The 15239-nt window shown below is 49.9% G+C and overlaps 1 protein-coding gene across 15 annotated transcripts in view; it reads right to left on the reverse strand.

The window, feature by feature from the left end:
* Positions 1-15239, reverse strand: part of ITPR1 (inositol 1,4,5-trisphosphate receptor type 1) — a 163374-nt gene that overhangs the window by 69980 nt on the left and 78155 nt on the right. For 12 of the 15 annotated variants that reach the window (XM_085590251.1, XM_085590248.1, XM_085590254.1 and 9 more), the window contains 10 exons: positions 13982-14107; positions 13421-13621; positions 11639-11890; positions 10990-11115; positions 10185-10313; positions 7221-7341; positions 5965-6149; positions 5624-5772; positions 4654-4765; positions 1267-1293 (listed from right to left, as the gene is read on the reverse strand). In XM_085590251.1, coding sequence (XP_085446377.1) covers positions 1267-1293; positions 4654-4765; positions 5624-5772; positions 5965-6149; positions 7221-7341; positions 10185-10313; positions 10990-11115; positions 11639-11890; positions 13421-13621; positions 13982-14107 — 1428 coding nt within the window. The remainder of the gene's footprint in view (positions 1-1266; positions 1294-4653; positions 4766-5623; positions 5773-5964; positions 6150-7220; positions 7342-10184; positions 10314-10989; positions 11116-11638; positions 11891-13420; positions 13622-13981; positions 14108-15239) is intronic. The other 3 variants (XM_085590253.1, XM_085590259.1, XM_085590258.1) reach the window with 1 other exon arrangement.

A 15239-nucleotide genomic window follows, 5' to 3' on the forward strand; every position in this document is an offset into this window, starting at 1 on the left:
CAGGGCAGTAAATGAACTTGTGCAACAAGACATTTGTCTTTCAGGTCAAAATCAGACTCTGGGCAGAAAGCAGTGATGAAAAACCAGTTTCTTAAGGAAGGCACCTTCAGCTCCCCTCCTGAACAGAAAACATCATCCAGGCCAGCTCTGGGTATGTGCACAGTATTTGTCCACTTTACTGACAAATAGTTTGGCTTTCAAATCCACTTCACCAGGCAAGGTCCCCAAATATTTCATTTTCAGAATGAAGTTTACCCAGTGAATTCAGGTGATTAACATCAAAATTAACAAGTCACACCGTAAATTGCTTTCTGTAGATTTCATGACCTACTCCACTAAATAAAGGTCAGAAATGCTTTAGACATTTTAAGTGGTTGAGCTTTGTTCCAAATAAAAGGCTGGCTCGGGAGAGAACACAGGAAACAAAGCACTGAGAGGAAAATATTTCTTTTTTCCGTGGTATTTCAGTAAAATAAGGTGCCAGTCAATCACTTTCTCAGTATTATACATTTATGCAAATTCCACACCCACACCAGGATTTTTTTTGAGCTGATGAGGAAGTTGCACAGCAGAGGCAGCTCAGCTCCCTCCTCCCTGCCCCGAGCAGACACTCGACTTGTCAGAGTCCTTGGGAAGCTCCACGTCAGTTCAACTCCAAGTTTTCCCTCACAGAGGGTTTTTCACCCAAGTCATGGATTCCTCAGGGTTGCACTCCAACCATCCTCTAGCCTCACACCCAAAGCCACCGAGGCACAGCAACGCTCTCACGAGCTGCAGGACTGTCACTCTCCCTTTCTGGGAAAAGCAGCAGCACAATTTCTGCACAAGGACCTGCCTCTCCCCATCCCACCTTCCTCCTGCATGGACACCACTAAAGCTCACTGTTTAGCTTTCTAAATAAGAAGAAATAACCCCTTGACATATGACACAGGGATGGTGGCCAAGTGCTGAATGCTGACTGCTTAGAGCAGTTCATCCTCCAGATCTGATCCTAAACTTCCCAGGATCTACCCTGGCACCAGCTGATTGCAGACTACCAAAAAATGATAACTCCATCTGGATTAATATTCCAATAAATGACAAGTGGAATTAGTTATGGTAACTATTCCCAGGATAGACACACAGCAGACTGAAAACTCCACTAATTCACTGACACAGGCACACAAATCAGAACGCTCAGTGCTGCAGAGACAGGACAGATCACAGGGCTACTGGTAAAACAAACACCACAGAAACAACACTGGAGAAAAGAAATAAAATTAAAACCTCAGCATTATCCAATTCAATGGTAATCTGCCGGGAAAGAAAGAAGGGGAAGAATTGAAAGCAAGGATTAGTAAGAGAAATGAAACATTAATTTCATGTAAGGATCTTCTAAATAACACTTTAATGCTGCAATCCAACATTATTTTTGCAGTGGGCACAGGGAACATCTGCCAGCACCGGGTTAGGGAACAGACACTGCTGGGAATGCTGTGCCAGGCAGCTTGGGAGGCAGGATGTACCCTGGCTTTGTTGCTGTGCCAGGGACCAGCCACGTGGGCTGGCTGACCCCGAGCCAAGGACTTCACCCTTGGGCACGGGACTGTCACGAGCCCCGAGCAGCAGCAGCACAGGGGCTGCATTTCCACTCTGGGAGGAAAAATGGAGCTTTCCAATGGCAGTCCTGCAGGGCTGAGGCGAGTCAGCTGCTAGGCACCCGCAGAGACGTGCATGAATGACATGTTTCAGCACAGTGAAAAACTTGGGTCTAGCCTACACTGTCAGTGCAGCGCAGTTTGGTGCCTATTAAATACTCCACAGTATGCTCCCCGTCACTGAGGCATCCTGAGCGCCTGCCAAGCCAGGAGTCTTCAGCAATATGGAAAAATTTGAGCCTTCCCACGGGCTCCTGTACATCTGTGCTCTGCCCACGGGTTCTGCTGGCTGCTGAGGAGCCCCAGCTGTGGGAGCTGGGTGACAGGAGTGTCCCCCTGCACTGCCCACCCTCCTCAGGGCCAGCAGGGTGAGGTGGTCTGTGGGCTGGCAGGGTCAGCAGGAGAGGAGCAGCCCATCCTTACGTGGGTCAGGTTGTCCCAGGTGCTGCTGCAGCAGAAGCTCAGGTGCTGGGTGGGTGTGCAGGGACAGCTCAGAGCCCTGGCACAGGGACAGGACAGGGACTGACTGCCCTGCCCTGCCCGAGGCTTGGATGGGCTCTCAGGAAGGAATCCTTCCCTCTCAAGGAGGGGAGGGACTGGCACAGGCTGCCCAGAGAAAGGAGGGATGCTGCCCAGAGAAAGGAGGGATGCTTCCCCATCCCTGGAAGGGTTCAAGGCCAGGCTGGACATGGAAGTTGTCCTTCCCAAGGCCATCTTTAAGGTCCCTTCCAAGCCAAGCCTTCCCACGGCTCTGTGAGCTCAGGCTGCTCACAAGGCTGAGCTCTGCACCTCCATGGATGGAACCACCTCTAGGCAGGGACTCCAGGATTTACAGAGGGGTTTTTACATTATAAGAGGGGTTTTTCCTTCTCTCTTTTTTTTTTTTTTTTTTTTGTTACACTACAGGATGATTTTAAAAACAAAAGGTGCTGCCTTTTAGGTGGTGACTAAAATCAGTTCTCTGAGTCACAAGGGAGAATAAATCCCACTGCAGTGCTCACAGCCAGACAGTAAAAGCTGTTCTACTACTACTCTCAGTCTATCTGTGAGCAATCAGCTGCTTCTTCCGACTCAGAAATCACTTCACAGGCAGGCATATCCTGCTCCTTATGTAACTGAGCTACTGCTTCAGAAATTAATGCTTCTGCCACACTTTGAAGATTTTTTAGCATCTTGTGGGGTTCTCCGTGGTCTGAATGGTGCAAGGTATGTTAACTGCAGCTCTAGAAATACTGCTTCATCCAAGTTAGCTGAATGAAGTCTAAGAAACACCTAGAAATTAATTTCCATTTTGGAAAATCTCTCAGTGGCAAATTACGTTTAAGAGAAAATCTCAAAGCTCTGATTTGGGTTTCACTGGTGTCTAGTATATACAATATGCATCACACACTGCTTTTATCACTTCAGGTGACCTTGGACAGTGGTCCCTGGCTGTTTTAACAGGAGAGGACACACTGGTCTGCTAGAGAGGTGTAAAATGTGATCTGTGGTTACACGGAGTCTGTTCCACCCCCAGTGCTGAACATCAGGAAATAGCAGCACCCATCAGAGGATCACCAGTCCCACTCCTTTGCCAGGAGCAGACTGATTTCTGCAGCCCACAGGCATCCCCTTCCAGCTGGGATGTCTCAGAGGAGGGACCTCGAGGAGAGGACAGAAGGTGATGCCCCAGCACAGGCCAGGGAGCTGCAGGACTGGCACTGTCCTCTGTCCACTTGGGCAGAGGACAGTGTGCTCCAAGCTGGCACTGCAGCTGTGCCCTTCCCTGCTCCCTGCCCATGCCACGGGGATGTGCTGCTTTCCAGGGATCTCCCTCAAGCCCGTGAATTCCCTCAAAGCTGCTGCTGCTGCACAAGGAGACAGTCCCAGGCAGGGGCAGAGCAGCAGCTGGGCTGGCAGCACTGGGAAGAGCCTTCCTGGCAGGGCAGGGAGCACAGCCCTGGCCATCCCTACCCTGAGGGCATTTTCCTGGGAGTCTCCTCTGGCTGGCACTGCCTGGGTGTGCTGGGAGCAGCCCACATGTGCACACCCATGTGTGCCAGGCTGCCACTGCTCCCTCCCCAGAGCTGGCACCACGTCCTGCTCCTGCCTCCCGGTGACACTCCCAGCTGGCCAGGATGCTGCAGGCTCCTCTGCCTGTGGAGCATCTCCCACAAACGATTCCTGCTGTTCTGAAGCTCTGATCTCTGAAGTTTGTGCCCTTCCTGCTGTGAATTGAGCCTGAGGGAACAGCTCCAAACCCATCTGTGGGGGAGAACTGAGGACTGAGACACCTCCTGCTCCTGGGCACGGCCTGCCAGTGGCACTGAGAGCCCTGGCACATCACAGCTCCCCCCATCCCCAAGCCCAGCTGCTCCCCAGCTCCTTCACTGCAGCCTGTGCTCCTCTGCACCACTGGGAGGCAGGGGAAGAACCTCAGCTGATCAGAATTCCAGGAGAATCTCCCAATCCCAGTTTCAGCTGTCTGTAACCACTTCTAGAAACACAAACAGATGGGTGCATACACACTCTCCTGATGGAAATAAAGAATAGGTCTGTACCTACAGAAAAATGCTCCTCTCAGCCAGTCAAGAGTTGTATGTAGGAAAGGGAAAGAAAAAGCACGGGTGGGTGTAGAGAGTTTCCATCTATAAACCACAACCAGATTACTCAATTGTACACAAATTCAAATTAACTACAAAACACCCTCTTGTTGCAAGGTTACATGACCTGAAGAGTCACCTAGACTGGAGAAGCAGATAAAGATGTTACAGCCTTCAGAAAAAGGTAACAAAATTGATATTCTGGAGCACCAACAACTGCAGGGATTAGACTTAAACTTGCCACTCTTAATAAGAAAAGCAACAGAAACAAGCTTAACTTCAAATATGATTTGAAAGGTATTAGTTAACTAAAAATGTTTTGTCCCTGCTCCAACCTAGAAGTGCTTACACATATCAAACAGCTTGAAAAAGCAGTTTTCTTTTCCTTTACTGAATAAAGCCAGTGTTTAACAGAATGATGGACTGTACCTTACCTTTTCTCCATAGCCTCTATCTTTGGTCATCATTTCCCTGAGCGTCTGTAATACCTTAATGCACAGTTTCTCCTCATTCTCCTCCAGCAGCTGCTTTGTGTGCTTAATTAACCTGAAAAAAGCCATCAATCAGGTCAGTGCAAATATTCTAAAAATGGGGTAATATATATGTGCTTATCTTCACTGGTTTATGCTGCAAACAAGGTTTTATCATCATGCTCTTACACAACCATTTTGGAGCCTTCACTCCACAGCAAAACCTGACAGCTACCAGGGGAAGCTGTGGGCAGGAAAAGAGCCAAAAACTCCCTCTGGCTGCAGGCAGCAAGGAGTCAGTGGGATCCAGGACCTGATGGTCCTCCAGAACAACCATTAACAGTAAGAAATCTATTCCACTCAGTCAAAAAACAGACTGAGAGCCCTGGAGGGCACAATCCCAAATCCATCCCACCCAGCACTTGGGACTAACTCAGTGCCCAGCTTCCACAACCTCTGTACAGAGCCCACCCCGCCAGGGGGTGATGGGAGGAGATGGATCTACTCTGAATTGTCCTCTAAATGACCTTGTAATCTTCCCCTTTCCTTCCCTCTAGCTGTGGTGATGCCCATGACAACAACTGATCCCGATTCACCCAGCACCTCAGGAACATTCCTAGGGTGAAGGCACGTATCCATAACTGGACCAGCTCAAAATGCAACTCATTTATACAGCTGCTCAGGACATTTGCATCCTGCAGCAAACAGACATTTGTAAGCATTAGCTGGGAGAACATATCAACCGGCCTTTCCCACAAGCAGTTTTTTCTTCCCCACCAAGGACAAATTGCCTTGACCATACTACAAAAAACTGATTTTATGGGTATTTCGGAGGATATCAAGTATTTACCAATCTGGGCAAGAGGGTTCCATTCCACAGGACACAGGAAGACTGGGAAAAAGCAAAGCAAGCCAGACCTCCAAGACAACTTACTTGCAAATGAAACCTCCACTTTCACATTTCCTCCTGGCATCCGTGTTCTCTGGGAAGAGCAGCTCAGGCCTGTGGAGCACATCCACCAGCACTGACAGCTCTGCCTGGACCAGAGGGCGCAGGCGATCCTCCAAGGCTGACACGATGTCCTAGGAAACAGCAGAGCCAGGTTCAGCCAAACGCCAACAGCACACACACAATTCAGAGCTGAAGTTGTTGGCTGAGGGACAGGACAATGAGGTCCGTCCTGCCTGAATAAATCAAAAGAGCTCAGGGTTTGTTCAGGTGAGGTTTCAGGTTTGCTGAAGTGCCCTGCAGGGGCAGGGGGGCTGTGCAGTCACCTGCAGCCTCTCGATGATGTTCCTGTAGTCCCTGGAGGCGGCGAGCACCGAGTCCCTGCGCGCGGCGTTCCGCGCCGTCATCCGCCAGTTCATGGCGGTCTTCTGCACGATGTTGTGGGACTTCAGGAACAGGTTGTTCACCTGGCTGTCCAGGTCCACGGGAATGGCAATCGCTCGGCTTTTGGCTGCAACAAGCCAAAGCACAGGGAACTGAGACCCTGAGCCCATGAACCACCACAACAACAGCGCAAAGCTTGATGCAGTCCCTTCCTTCTACAAACTGCCTCCCAGGCTGAGAGGAAACAGCCTCAAGTTGCACCAGGGAAGGTTTAGATTAGACATTGGCAAATTAGGACATCAGCAATTTTTTTTTTTTTTTTTTTTTTCACAGAAAGGGCTGTAAAGCATTAGAAAAGGCTGCCCAAAGAGGTGGTCAAAAACCATTTGTGAGTTCGTGTTTTACTGGTGACCACAGTGGTGGTGCTGGGATGGCAGCTAGACTTGACAGCCCTAAGAGATCTTTTCCAACCTTAAGCATTCCATGAGTCTTTGAGTGCATTTTAAACAGGGAAGTTCTCAGTCCTCGTGCAGGGTCAGGTCTGGGCAGGATTGTGTTTAGAGGCTTCCACACCTCAGAGCTGTTTCTGTTGTTAGAAGTGTAGGAGTAGGAATCTGTTCCTAAACACACCCCCAACAACTCGTGCTGGCACACGTGGACACACAGCAGCAGAACTTGACCCCAAATCCAGTACAAGCTACTACTGTGGACACTGAAAGCGGCGCAAATTTATGGGCAGGAGTGGCACTTCCAGCTGCACCAGGGAAGGGTCAGGCTGGACAGCAGGAGGAATTTCTCCATGGAAAGGGTGGTCAGGCATTGGAACTGCCCAAGGAGGTTTGGAGTGCCCATCCCTGGAGGTGTCCAAGGAAGGGCTGGAGGTGGCACTCGGAGCTCTGGGCAGGGGACAAGGTGGGGATCAGGCACAGTTGGGACTCTCTGGGCTGGGAGGGCTTTCCCAGCCTCAGCGATTTCATGAAAACCATCAACAGGACTGCAGGGAGTTGTGAGATTAGACAGAGGAAGCACTTCAGGTGACAGTGACAACACCCACAGCTGAACCACGATGATCTATCAGCATAAGCCTGGAGTATGAGTTACTCCAGGTGGCACCTGCAGGACACAGACCACGCAGGACGACACAGCAGCAGCCAGCCCTGACTGGAGCAGGCAGCTCTGCTCACCCCCTACTCCTTACCTACGTCCGAGAGCACTCGGATGCAGCTCTCCACAGAGGCCTTCTGGCTGGGCATGAGCCAGGTGCAGTGGTACACCCTGAACACCCCCTGCAGCAGCTGCACGAACACGGGCTGCCGGGTCTGCAAGGCAAGCAGAGCACAGTCACAGCCTCACCCCAGAGCAGGCTCAGCTGGGCACAGCTCAGCTGGAGCTCTCCAATCCCTTCCCGCTGGTCTGCAGCACTTCTTGGGCAACTCCCTGTGGTGGAGGTATCTACCATGGGATCAGCAGCTGGATGGGAAGGGTGGGAACCAGTGCTGGAAGGGAAACATGAAACAGGAGCTTCTGCAGCAGAAAGCCCTGCTAATTGAGGCCTGACTAAGCAAAGGAAGTGAGCAGCCACCTTCATCTGTTCTATCAGAGCTATCAGCAACCCTGGCACACAGATTCCTCTTTTAGTGTTGACCAGCAGCTGACTCAAGAGGCCACAGGTAAATGGGGCTTGGCTGTGTGACAGCAGAGCTCCAGAGCTGGAAACTCATCCTTGCAAGCATTATTAGCTGGTATCCAATTCACTGGGAAAGCAGCTGTGTCTTATTTGGAACACAAGCAGTGGTTAGTGGCAAACACTGCAGCTGCTAGGGATCAGCCAAAATCAAGGTGTGGTTTTCACCCCTGAATTTCACAAGGTGATCTTCCACTACAGCCAGGTGAGCTGCTCCAACACACCCAAGCCCATGAGCTCTGCTCCTTCACCTTTGCAGCTGCCCAACAACAGTGACCAAAACTCCATTTGGTTTTGTACAGTGATTACTTAGTAGAACGACATATTACAACCTGTAGAGGAAAGAGCATTTTAAATATTTCAAGCTGAGAGAGAATACCCTGTGTCCCTGTGCCCGCTAGCTATGGAATGCTTCTATCAGCTACAGGAACTACACCACAGTGCAAACACCACAGGACTTAGGAGCCAGGGAAAAATACCTCATTTATTCTGGCCAACAGTAAAGCCTGTTTGCAAGAAAAAAGCGGAGTTAGAGTAAAAAGCCAAATCTATTAGCTAATTAAATCTATTAGATCAAGTAAATAAAAACACCATTACAAAACGTACAAAAGGAGAACCAAAATTCAAGCCCCCAAAATTGCTAAGAGGCAAATACCCATTATCCTTTCTGGAAATAAGCCGAACACCAAAACCCATGGCAAACAACAACATTCACCCAGGGCCCTGAAAATACCTGCATGTTTGGATTTAAACCACCCACGTATTCCTTTCAGTTCATGTCTAAAGACTTTCTGGTCTTAAAAACCATTTAAGATGTTTCATCTGCTTAAACAAGGTCAAGAAATCAAACAGAAAATTTACACCATGTCCCTCATGTCTCCCACTGCAGTTGGGAAGGGAAACCTTGGGCAGCAACAACTTTGGAGGCAAACAGGCTGAACAATGTTTGTCCAAGAGAAGCTGTGGGCAGCTTTGCCAAGAGATTTGTGTGCTCCTAATTTTATGTGATTTGAACCACATGATGGATGGACAAGGTGTTCCCTGAACTAGCAAGGCTGACTCAGGGCAGGAAGAATTTCAGTCAAACAAGCCCTGACATGAAGGAGCAGGAGGCAAGAGGATGCTGGCTGGGATGAGAAGGTGCAGCAGGAAGGGACTGAACCCAGAGCAGAGTGGCCACATCCCTTGCCTACAGAAATCAGCCCACCTGCAGCACCTCAGGGGGGAGGAAATCCCACCTGGAGCAGGCATGGACACCGGGCAGGTGGGACAACAGGCTGTGCTCCTCGTGGGGAGAATCCCTGGGTACAGACAGGAGTATTGACAGGCAGGAAAAGGGAGAGAAACCACTTTTAACTTGGAGATGCAGAGGAAAGATGAATCTAGGACGAGGCAGATCTATCAAGTGAGACGGGAAAAGAGGTGAACCAAGTGACTTCATCTTGCTAGACAGAGGGGGAGATTGAGAAACTAAAGAAAAACTGCTGATATAACATTAACAGATGGCTAAAATAGGATGGCGAGACGTGTATTCAAATGCTGCATCTCAGAGATGACAAGTGAGAGCAGGGCAGCTCAGGTCCATGCACAGAGGGAAGGGCAGAGCCTGGGGACAGTCTCCACTTGTCACTTCTCTGATGAGCACAGAAGGTGATGGGCAACAGCAACCAGAGCCACCTGAGGAGCAAATCAGCTGCTGCACTGCTCACTCAGGTGAGGCCAGAGACAGGCAGGGGTAGGAGTGGACGAGCTTTGAGACCTGGGGATTGCACTGCAAACACCTGCCTTGGGCACTACCAGGTTGCATCAAGTTTCAACAGCTGCCCCTCTCAACTTCCTGCCAGAGCTGCCAGACACCTGCCCACTCCACCCACACCCTCCCAGAAAGTTATTTATGCATAAAGAACAGTGTTATCTCTGTGCAAAAATAAATATTGGACAACATCCTGACTCTGCTGTACCAATCTCTGCCTTCTGTCCTTCACAAGCGTTCCAACTCCACCTTCACATTTCCCCAACTTCTGAACTAGGCAAAATTCTACTTGGTGAGACACATGAGAGCTTCTGGAGTTTTGTTCTGAATCCTTTTTTTTTTTAAGGGCAATTAGAATATATCTGTAAAACATCCTATCCTTAATCACTCTTGCTCCCTCTGTGGTGTCTATGGCAAGGGGCTGGGTGAGATGGGCTTTAAGGTCCCTTCCAACACAAACCATCCTGGGATTCAATGACAGACAAAAACTCTCTCCAAAAGACCTTGGTGGTAGCACAGAGTTGAATCCACTGATGAATTTGTGACACTTGAGCTTTTTTAGAAGAACATGTCTACTGTGACCTACGTGTTTTTACTCTTCACCAGGAAATTACACCTCCACTGCTCCCCCTGTGTTTTTTTTGCACTGTAAATGACCCCAAAGTGGCACGAACACAGGTGTGCTGGCAGTGCTCTCCCTGCTGTGTCCCTGTGCACTTCCCCACCTGCAGGGTGGTGCTCTGGTCGGAGAAGGGGGAGCTGAAGAAGGTGGTGACGATGCTCATGACGATCTCGGTCACGTACTTCTCCAGGATGGAGTCCGCGTGCTTCCTGTCGCTGGTGTTGTTGCAGGCCTGCAGCACAAAGCAGAGCAGGGTCAGGGCCACCTCAGCGAGGCAGCTGAGGCTGGAGTTCCTCATTTCACACTGTCCTGCTCCCAGTTCAGCCACTCTGGGGCTCTGCATCTCCAGCCCATGCCCCAGCAGAGCCAGCGCTGCTCCTGCTCTGGTGTGCTGGCCCAGAGCACGGCCGGGGAGAGAAAAAACCACAGTGTCTTGGAGGAAGGCAAGAGCAGGATGGGGAGGACTGAGGTGTCATGCTTTCGTATGGGGAAATACTTGGAATCCCAGGCAGAAAGCCATATGGCCAAATAAACACCAAGCCTGGAAAACAATCTGTCCTGACCTGCCAAAAAACGCTGAGTGCTGCTCGGGAAGGAGCTCAGCGAGGCTGGCCAGAATAAGCAGGCCAGGTGGCAGGACAGAAAAGGCACTGGACAAAGGAGAAGGGTGTGGAGCTTCACTGAGCTTTGGTTTGGATTTTTTCTTTTGAAAAGGAAAATATGAATGTGTTCCATGGAATATGACTAATGAAATCCACAGGCACAAGGAAAAGGAGGCACATATTTGCAGGAACAGAGTATTCAGGGTACTTATTGCCTTGATGCACTGCGATGTCTTATCCTTACTGCTCTGGAATAAAGAGGTTTTTAAGCTTTCTGAATTCAGTTCCTTGGTGCAGATACATTACCCGACAGATGTCAACCAGGAAGTTCTCAAACAGTTTCCACATGTGATTACTGGTGTAAATCTCTTTCATTTCTACTTCTGTGTCCACATAGCAGTGATTTAGGAAGTTGATATATGCTATTTTGACCTAAAAGTAGAGAAAATAATTCATAAAGAATAAGAACCTGAATGGTGGCATGAATGAATATAATGTCACATTAAAAGTGCTACACAGATCATTTGGAATTCTACTTCTTCCTTTCACTTAAACACTGGTGAAATTTAATGCCATGAATAGCAAGACACCATCCAATAAAAAACCACCAGGATTACTGCAGACAAAATGTCAGCATAATAATAATTTCCAGTTCTGCAGAACCATCTGTTCAAGGTTAGCAGCACATCCATAAACCTCTCTGCCTCAAGAACCCTATAAAATAACCAAGTACAGCATCACATTCCCACTTTCAGGGTAAGGAGGAAGTATCAAAGGATTTAACTTGACTATCCGGGTTGGCTGGCAGTGCCAACAGCAGCAGGGAAGGACTCGTTTCCCAGCTCGCTGCCCACCTGCACCAACCCCTTTTCCAGGCCAGCAGCATCAACCCTCTCTCACCCAAAACCCAGCACATTTCCCACACAAACAGCCCGGTTCTCCTCTAAGGCCTCACCTCAGGAATGCAATCCTCGTGGGTCACCACCCTGACAATGTCATCCAGAGGGAGGAGGGAGTTGCACTTGATTTCTGTGTAGACGTTTTTGCCCTCTGTGCACACGGCCAGCAGCTCCACCAGGTGGATGTGGTACATCAGGGGGCTGTTCTCGTCCATCCGGTCCCTCTCGGACCTCATCATCTGCACCAGGGTCTGGAAGGAGGCTCTGTCGTTGTAGAACACCAGCACATCTTCCCCTGCATTCACCAGCTGTGGGGCAAGGAGAACATTCCATCAGCAGAGCCGAGCCTGGGATCCCCCACAGCATCCCCCTCGCTGGGGCTGTCCCACAGCACGTCCCCACCGCTGCTCCCCAGCCCCTCAGGGACAAATCTCCCATTTAACTGACCACTCCTGAACCGCTGAGGAAATTCACAGCCAGTCCAGCTGCCTGCTAGCCAGAAGCTGTGCCAATAAGTTTGGGACTTTCCATTGTGCCTTTCCATTTCACATCTGCCACCCCAGGTCACTTCCTAACGCAGCATGGACAGCCCTGTGCTGGTGGGATGAGAGGACTGCAAGGCTCACTCCTTCCACCCTTCCCAACCAAGGGCAGGGAGTGACACATCGAATCACTGAAAATTTCCATCAGCTTCACATTTGACACCTCGCTGGCCATGACTTCAGAGCAGCTCAGACCTCCTGGAACTCCAGGAAGGGAAGGAGAGGGAGCAAACTGAGCCCTGGTCCAGGCTGGGCACTGCTGAGCACACAGCTGGAGGGATCCAGGGCTGTCCTCCCACAGGGTTTGGGAAAAACAGCAGGGTAAGATGTAGGAAAAAACCCTCAGGGCAGCTGCTGACCTTGGGGGAGCCCCTTGCTGAGCATCTCACACTCAGCTAAGTGTTGAGAAGCTCATGGAGCTGGTTTTGAGCTAAACAACAAAATATGGAAGATTTTTGATCCACGCATCAGGATTGATGCTCAAAAGCCATACTGGACAAATCTGATCCTGGGGCTCCCCCTGCTGAGGAGGCCAAAACATTCCATGAGATGTGCAGATCTGCCAAACAGATCCCATCCAATATCCCCTTAAAGGCATTAATTCACCCTTCTCTTACTGCTCCCTTTCATCCTGCCTCCCCAGGTCCCAGTTCCTCACACACCTAAAGCCAATCCTCATCTTCCTCCCCTCCACACTTGAAAAGCTGAGTAAGCACATCTTGCAAAGGCTATTTGCAAGGACAAAGAGGGATGGCTTCAAATTGAGAGCAGGTTTAGATGGCAGAAAAAAAATGGGTGGTGAGGGCCTGGGACAGCTGCCCAGAGAAGCTGGAGCTGCCCCATTCCTGGAAGTGCCCAAGGCCAGATTGGTGGGGCTTGGAGCACCCTGGGATAGTGGAAGGTGATTCTCTGGGTGGTTCTGTGATTTCATAAAAAAATTCCCCATCAAAATGCTATCATGGTGAAATTCTCCTTCTGCTTTAGTGATCTTGAAATCCAACTCCTTCTCTTCAAGCCAATTTTGCTTCATAACCCCACCTACATGCTGCTGGGTACAGGCCTGGGAAGTAACTCGTGCCATTAACAACCAACCCCTCGTTACACCTGTGAGTCAGGAGCTCAGAGAGCTTTTGGTCACAAAAAGCCTGAGCTTCCTGGGAGCTGTAATGCTCTTTTTGCACGGTGAGAGCTGTCAGCTTCTTGGCAGTCCCCGAAGCGAGAGGATCAATTTGTCATGTTCACCAACTGCTATGTGCAAACTTCTGTTCAGACCCTGCAAATCTCTGCAGCTCTCACCTCAGCCATTACCATATCTTGGCATTTCTTAATGAATTTCCCCTCTGCCTTGACGATGGTCTGCAGGAACTTGATGTACTGAACGTTCCTGCCGTGCGTCTCGATGCAGTGGACGAAGTGCTGAACCACGCGCTCGTTGATCTCGCTGCAGAGCTGGAAGTTGTTCATGAAAATGTGCTGCATCGTCACTGCTTCCAGGATCTGATGGAGGGGATGAAAAGGAGCAAAGATCAGAAAATCAACAACCCACCACATCCCCACTGAGGGATCCCCACTCCTGCAAGCGCAGGGCTGAAGGGAACTTTGCTGAGGACCTCAGCTTTCAACACCACTGCTCCTATCTCAGCCTATTTTTCACTCCACTTCAGCCTCTTGAACTTTCTACACTGAAACTGCCCTAAACAAACATCTTGCCAACTTTTGAGGCTTTAGAATGAAAACAAAATGTGACCTCTTCAACCAGTCTTGCAACAGAACAGCCCCAGAGGTATCACCAAGGACAGTTCAGTCCTTTCTCTTGCTAGAACAAAAAAATAAATCATGGCTTGAGGTTATTCTTACCCCTGGGTTAAGGAACAGGTTTATGTGCTTGTGCAGCAAGGCCTGGTTCTGCTGGTTCCCAGCACAGAAGTTCTGCAGGAACTCGTGTGCGAGCTTCATTATCTCCTGCATCCTCGTGTCTTCAGCCTGACAAAGAAGAAGGGGTTAAAAAGAATCCAGAAGTTCACCTTGAGGTGAGCACAGGAAGAGCCACAGCTCCAGCAAGGGAACTGTCACGTCTCTCACACCCCGAAGGAAAACAAACCTCCACCCAGTTCACAGACATTTGGGATGAGCTGGGCCAGCTCCACGCTTCCAAAGAGCGTCAAAAATAAAGCCCGTAATAGAAATTACAGTAGTTTATTCTCTAAAAGTGCCTATTCCACAGCCAGGCCTGCCAGCAACGTGCTTTAGTCACTTCTACTCTTCTGAACATCCCAGCCTCTTGGCCAAACCACACATCATCACCTCGGGGCTGCCCAGGAAAGCTGCCACGTCCCGCTGCAGCGCCTTCCCGCAGCCGGGGAAGCTCAGGGCAAAGCAGGGATGGAAAGTTGCTTTTGCACCAGCTCAGCCCCATTTCTCCTTCCTGGAACCTCCACGCTCCTCGCAGCCTTCCAAGCACTGCTGAGGAGCCGGTGCCCTTCCTCTGATGTCAGCTTGGATTCCCAACCCGCCGAAGGCAGCAGCCGCACGTTGGAAAATTCCTGTCTGCTTTTATTTTTAAGGAATTCCATGTCTTTCCAAGGGTGAAACCCCTTCCACACTGCCTGTCTGATACACATTCACATACAGGGGACAGAAAGGTGATGAGAGGGTGCTGAAGGGTGTTTCTCCTGTCAATTTTTTAGCAAAACATGATGCAACAAACCACGAGAATGAACATTAATCAAAGCTACTGTGTAGAATTACTGGTTCTCAGAAACCTGATGAGTTTGGAACAGAGGACAGCAGAGTGACCAGGAAAATGTGAAGAGGTGCCTCACCTCTGTCCTGATAAATACCTGTCACCTGTGATTAACGAGCAGCCAAGGTGATGACCTTGGGGTGTGCTGTGTTGGCACAGCCTGGTGCTCTGCAGGCTCACAGGCACAGCCCAGGCCCAGTGGGTCCAACCTGCACAGCTGCCAAGTGTTAGCCCTGATCAGGCTAATCAGGGGCACAAACCTCACCTGGAGAGCCAGTGGGTATTTGTTCACCTCTAACGGGGAGTTTAGGACTCTACAGCTGGGGGAGGATCTGTATCTACTGCTCATAAAACCCCTGGGGGAGCAGGCAC

Source organism: Lonchura striata, chromosome 12 (genome assembly GCF_050655825.1).
Source record: "Lonchura striata isolate lonStrDom1 chromosome 12, ASM5065582v1, whole genome shotgun sequence".
NCBI lineage: Eukaryota > Metazoa > Chordata > Aves > Passeriformes > Estrildidae > Lonchura > Lonchura striata.